The sequence below is a fragment of the Haemorhous mexicanus genome, chromosome 6, assembly GCF_027477595.1.
Source record: "Haemorhous mexicanus isolate bHaeMex1 chromosome 6, bHaeMex1.pri, whole genome shotgun sequence".
Lineage (NCBI taxonomy): Eukaryota > Metazoa > Chordata > Aves > Passeriformes > Fringillidae > Haemorhous > Haemorhous mexicanus.
Window position 1 is genome coordinate 35938739 of NC_082346.1, and position 5658 is coordinate 35944396.

Sequence of the window (5658 nt, forward strand, 5' to 3'; positions counted from 1 at the left end):
GGGCGAGAGAACACCCGCGCGGCTTCCCTCGCACCCTCCGCCAAGCCCGAGCATCACGAGTTTGAGACGCCGCACCTGGTCGGGCACCGGCGGGTGCTGACCCCGGGGGCCGAGCCGGGCTGCGGCCCCTTCCCGGCCCTGCCCGGCCCCTGCCCGGCGGCGCTGACCCCCGGGGGCTGCGCTGGGCTCCCTATTTGGCCATGCGGCGGCCGGGGCCGCGCTGCCCCGCGCCTGCCTTACATGGGCCGGGCGGCCGCGCCGCGCCGGGGCTGGCCCGGCTCCATTCATGGCTGCGCGGCCGCTCAGAGCCGCGGGGCCGACCAAATAAGGAGAAGGTGGCTGCCCCGGCCCGCCGCGGCCCCGGACGACGCTGCCCCTCGGGGGGTATAAATTGGGGCGTCTCCGCCGAGCCAGCACCCAGGGTCTCCTCCGCTGCCCCCCCCGCCGCCGGTGCTGGTCTGGTGAGTAGCGCGGCGGCACCCGCAGCCCCGAGGGGCGGGCCGGGAGGCTTTGGGAGGGATCGGATGGGACGGGACGGGATGGAATGCACGGGAGGGATGGACGGGAGGCAGCGCCGGGCGGGTCGTGCAGGCGCGGCCGGAGCTCGGGCCGTGCAGCTCCCGGCTGGGCGCTGCTTCTGCCGGGGACACAGGCCGCCGCGCTCCCACGGGCGCGCCGCTTCGCCGCCCGCGAAGGGCTCTGGGCAGGACACATCTCTGCGATTTAAAAAGCTTCCCCGCCCTTTTCGATCTGCGGCCAGAGAGATCCGCTAATGACGCCCGAATTGATTGTCTTGCAAGCTGGGGCGGCTTTTAAAGCGCGGAGAAGAAAGCGGCTGACGGATCCCGTTTAGAGCCCTGCCCGCGAGCCGTCGAGCATCCTCCCGGGACGACTCAAATTTCCCGCTCCCGCCGCGGCGATCCGGCCGTGCCGACCGGGATGGCGGGCGGGAGGGCGCGGAGGGGCTGCCCGCGGGGCTCTGACCGTGCCACCGTGCTGTTTTCCAGGTTCGTGCTTCCTCCCGAAGATGTGTGACGACGAGGAAACCACCGCACTGGTGTGCGACAATGGCTCTGGGCTGGTCAAGGCGGGCTTTGCCGGAGACGATGCCCCCAGGGCCGTTTTCCCGTCGATCGTCGGTCGCCCGAGGCACCAGGTAAATTCAGAGGCAGGACCGAGGCAGGACACTCCATAAATGTGCTTTTTAAAATGAAAATATTTGCAATTGGTAATTTTTTTATCCTGGATAAATTACTGCTAAGGTTGCAAGGCAATATGAAGTATCTTCGATCACTAGAATGCTAATTTCCCTCTGTATCATCCTGTTTACAAACTCCTTTTCCTGCTCATGGTACTGTGCAGTTTACTTTCAGTCAAACTTTTGGAAATCAGAAAGAAACAAATAAGAAAAAAAGAATATGAATATAAGATGTGAATTATAAATGGGGGAAAATCCATTAATCTCATGGAAGGAAAAAAAGATTTTATGAGAACACTTCAGATTCTGTTGACTTAATATTTTAATAACGCTGAATTTATTTTCCCAAACGGCCTTTCAGGGGTGTGACTGCTAGTACCTTTCTTGAAAATAAGATAGTTAGAATTGCAGAATCATAGAATATCCTGGCTTGGAAGGGGCCAACAAGAATCATCAGAGTGCAGTTCCTGGCCCTGCATGGGACAGCCTTGGGAGTCACACCATGTCCCTTAGACAGTTGCCCAAATTCGCCTTGAATCCACAGCTGGTGCTGTGACCACTTCCCTGGGAAGCCTGTTCCAGTGCCCATTCTTCACCCTCTGGGTGAAGAATGTTTTTCTAATATCCAGCCTAAACTTCTCCTGATTCAGCTTCAGGCCAGCTGTCTGTGGTGTGGTTGTTTGGGCTCTGTAATGTCGTTTTCCTCAAATAATGCTTTTCTGTGTTTTCTTCTCTTAGGGTGTAATGGTTGGTATGGGTCAAAAAGATTCCTATGTGGGTGATGAAGCTCAGAGCAAAAGAGGTATCCTTACTTTGAAATACCCAATTGAACATGGCATCATCACCAACTGGGATGATATGGAAAAGATCTGGCACCACACTTTCTACAATGAACTCCGTGTGGCCCCTGAGGAGCACCCTACTTTGCTCACAGAAGCCCCCTTGAACCCTAAGGCTAATCGTGAAAAGATGACCCAGATCATGTTTGAGACCTTCAATGTACCTGCTATGTATGTGGCAATCCAGGCTGTCCTGTCCCTGTATGCTTCTGGTCGTACAACAGGTAAAACAAACAAACACCAGTTAGATACTATTTCCTTTCAGGAACTCTCCTTCCTTTCCATTCCAAATAGGAAAACACACCATAACTCACTCAATTTACAGAAAAATAGGTATTTTTGGTTTATAGCAATGAATGATAACAGTAGCATAGAAGCCAGTACAAAATGGGTTCACATTGTTCTTTCCACAGACAATTTGCAAAGCTTTGGGAGAGGCACCATGGAACTGACTGTGCCACCACTTGTTGTGGTGCAAATGAGGTGGTGTTCCTGCAGTCACAAAAGTGTTACACAGTTTAAGGGTTTAAACTGGACCAAAAGACACCCATTATCAGACCAAGACAGTCACTATTGCAAATATTCTTACTGCCCAGTATAGTAGCGGTGGAAGACAGGTTTAATGGATTATCTTAAAATATGTATGGAACAACTATTCTGTGTGAAAATTCACACCCTCACGAATGTCCAGACAAGCAAAGGCAGAAAGAAATAGAAAGATCTTTGTGACTGAAAAAGAATTATGCTACTTCATACTGCCTGAAAAATCCTTTATTTTGTTGTGTTTCTTGCTGCCTCCTATGTGTAAGGGCTCTAAGCATTCGCTAGGTGATTCCAGCTGCTCTCTGTTGTTTCTCTTCCAGGTATTGTCCTTGATTCTGGAGATGGTGTCACCCACAATGTGCCTATTTATGAAGGGTATGCCTTGCCTCATGCTATCATGCGTCTGGATCTGGCTGGCAGGGATCTGACTGACTACCTCATGAAGATCCTCACGGAGCGTGGCTACTCCTTTGTGACAACAGGTCAGTCCTTCAGCTTTTCTCTGCTCTCAAAATCCTCACATCTGTCTTGGCTGATCATCTGCTCTAGTATTGTGCTTATCCAAAGCTTGATTTGATTCTCCTGTATCTACAGCGGAACGTGAGATTGTTCGTGACATCAAAGAGAAATTGTGCTATGTTGCACTGGACTTTGAGAATGAAATGGCCACTGCTGCCTCTTCCTCCTCTCTGGAAAAGAGCTATGAATTGCCTGATGGTCAAGTGATCACAATTGGTAATGAACGTTTCCGCTGCCCTGAAACCTTATTCCAGCCATCCTTTATTGGTAAGTGTTCCAGGAAATTCTCCTTTCTGTAGGAGGTATGAATGAAACAGAAGATTTGGAAGGTGCCTCGCTCCTCTTCCTGCTTACCTAAATTTGGCACAAAATCAGACATGAATGAATAATAGTTTAAAACATTTGGTTCCTGTGAGATGGGCTTGATGTGAGCTCATCTGGTAATTAGCTGAGTTCCAGGCTCTTTGCTGCAAGGTTTAGATCAAGTTTTAGGGTCACAGTTTTTTAATGATAAAACATACAGTTACAATACCATCATTAAGGAGTTGGACTCCGTGATCTTTATGGGTCCCTTCCAACTCAAGATGTTTTATGATTCTATGTCACTGATGGCAAGAATAGCCTTCAGAGCTGTATTTGTAGGGCTTACACTAGAAACAGTATCTATTTCCATGGAGAAATAAAGTGTCAGAGAGGGGAAGGACATGGAGTGAAGGTGTGTGTATATTTATATACACTCTAATTAACATTGCCATGGTGGAGATGGTAAGCCTTGCTGGTGGTGCGTGCAGCTGACGGATACAGCAAATGTTATACTCTTAAGTCCCAAGTAGTACATGCAGTTGTTCATCAGCTGACTTCTTACTGTGGATCCAGTGTCAGCCCTTTCAGGAAGCACCTGTTAAAATTAACAAATTGGAATGCAACCTACAACCACTTGCTTCTTGTTTCTTTTTTCTTACAATCAAGTACTAATATCTTAATTCTGTGTCACGGTTATGTCTTGCCTTGATGATTCTGAGTAGTATAGAATACATTTTGAGTAGACTGAAGAAGTCACTATTGTCTTTAGTTCTACTTCAACTCTCTTTATTGTCTTCCTTTTGCTGTCTTTACTATATTCAGCTAATGCTTTCAGTGAGACTGACATAAACCAGTAGGCGCTTTTTCTGTTCTTGATACCCCTCTTCCATTGCCATATACTAAATGGGTTTGTCTCACGTGTCTACTTGTTATCTTACTGTATCTTTTGAGTCTCTTGCCTTTGCACATGCATTATGATTCTCACCTTTTCTAACAAATAATGTTTACTTCCTAAATTAGTTTTGTAATTCTATCTTTTTTATGTTTTTCTGTAACACTTTATAATCAGGAAACATTTTTACAAGAAAAAGGCCAAAGAAGTTCATGTTAATGATGATCAGGAATGCCAACATTTCATTTCATGGAGATCTCTTGTATAATTCACTGGCCTACTGTCTTTTTTTTTTCTCAAGGTATGGAATCTGCTGGTATCCATGAAACTACCTATAACAGCATCATGAAGTGTGATATTGATATCCGCAAGGACCTCTATGCTAACAACGTCCTCTCAGGTGGCACAACAATGTACCCTGGCATCGCTGATCGCATGCAGAAAGAAATCACTGCTCTTGCTCCTAGCACTATGAAGATCAAGGTAAGGAACTTGACTCTGTGTTAATAAATGGGAATAAAGGAGGAGACAGTGTCAGCTTCATTAAACTGGAATATGGGAACAACTCAAAAATGAGATCAACAGCTGATGGGCAGATGAGCAGAAATTCCATTTAATCAGAATAATTATGTTGGTTAGAAGCAAGTGTTAGAAGAGAAGAAAATATAATAACAGATTTTTTTAATGAATTACATGTATTTTAAGAGCTGCTGAAGACCAGTACCATTATAGAAATGTTCTTTACTTGCTTAAGGAAATATCTAGTGGTGTGTAGCATTGACAGTATGGATTCATTGTTCAGAAATGAGGATTTTTTGCTATTCTTTGTCCTAGATCATTGCTCCTCCTGAACGCAAGTACTCTGTCTGGATTGGTGGCTCCATTCTAGCATCTCTGTCCACCTTCCAGCAAATGTGGATCAGCAAACAGGAGTATGATGAAGCTGGTCCATCCATTGTACACCGCAAGTGCTTCTAAGCACTTCCCCCCTCAATTTACTTCCCACTCAGGATGACGACAATATGCTTCTTGGAGTCTTCTGGCAAACCTTCCCGAACTCTTCAGTCATTGTACAGTTTGTTTACACACCCGTGCAATTTATTTGTGCTTCTAATATTTATTGCTTTATAAATAAACGAGATCTGGGACTTGCAACCTACAAAATACTGTCTTGTTTTATTTCAAGTATTTTCTGGTCAGAAAAATGAGACTAAACCCCCTGGGATTTGGAAACTCCCATCAGACCTATGAATACTTTTACTGCATCCATGTCCTAACTGATGTAGGCATAGTTAGGTCATGGTTTTCTATTAGTAACAATTTACACTTCATAGTTTTAATTTTGAAACTTGGAACAAAAGAAG

At 46.4% G+C, this 5658-nt stretch overlaps 1 protein-coding gene across 1 annotated transcript; it reads left to right on the top strand.

The window, feature by feature from the left end:
- Positions 1-304: 304 nt before the first annotated feature.
- On the top strand, positions 305-5458 carry ACTC1 (actin alpha cardiac muscle 1). The gene is made up of 7 exons (XM_059849828.1): positions 305-461; positions 1008-1156; positions 1937-2261; positions 2901-3062; positions 3175-3366; positions 4596-4777; positions 5129-5458. The coding sequence occupies exons 2-7, from the start codon at positions 1028-1030 to the stop codon at positions 5270-5272; spliced, it is 1134 nt and encodes a 377-aa protein (XP_059705811.1). The 5' UTR covers positions 305-461; positions 1008-1027; the 3' UTR covers positions 5273-5458.
- The last annotated feature ends 200 nt before the right edge of the window (positions 5459-5658 follow it).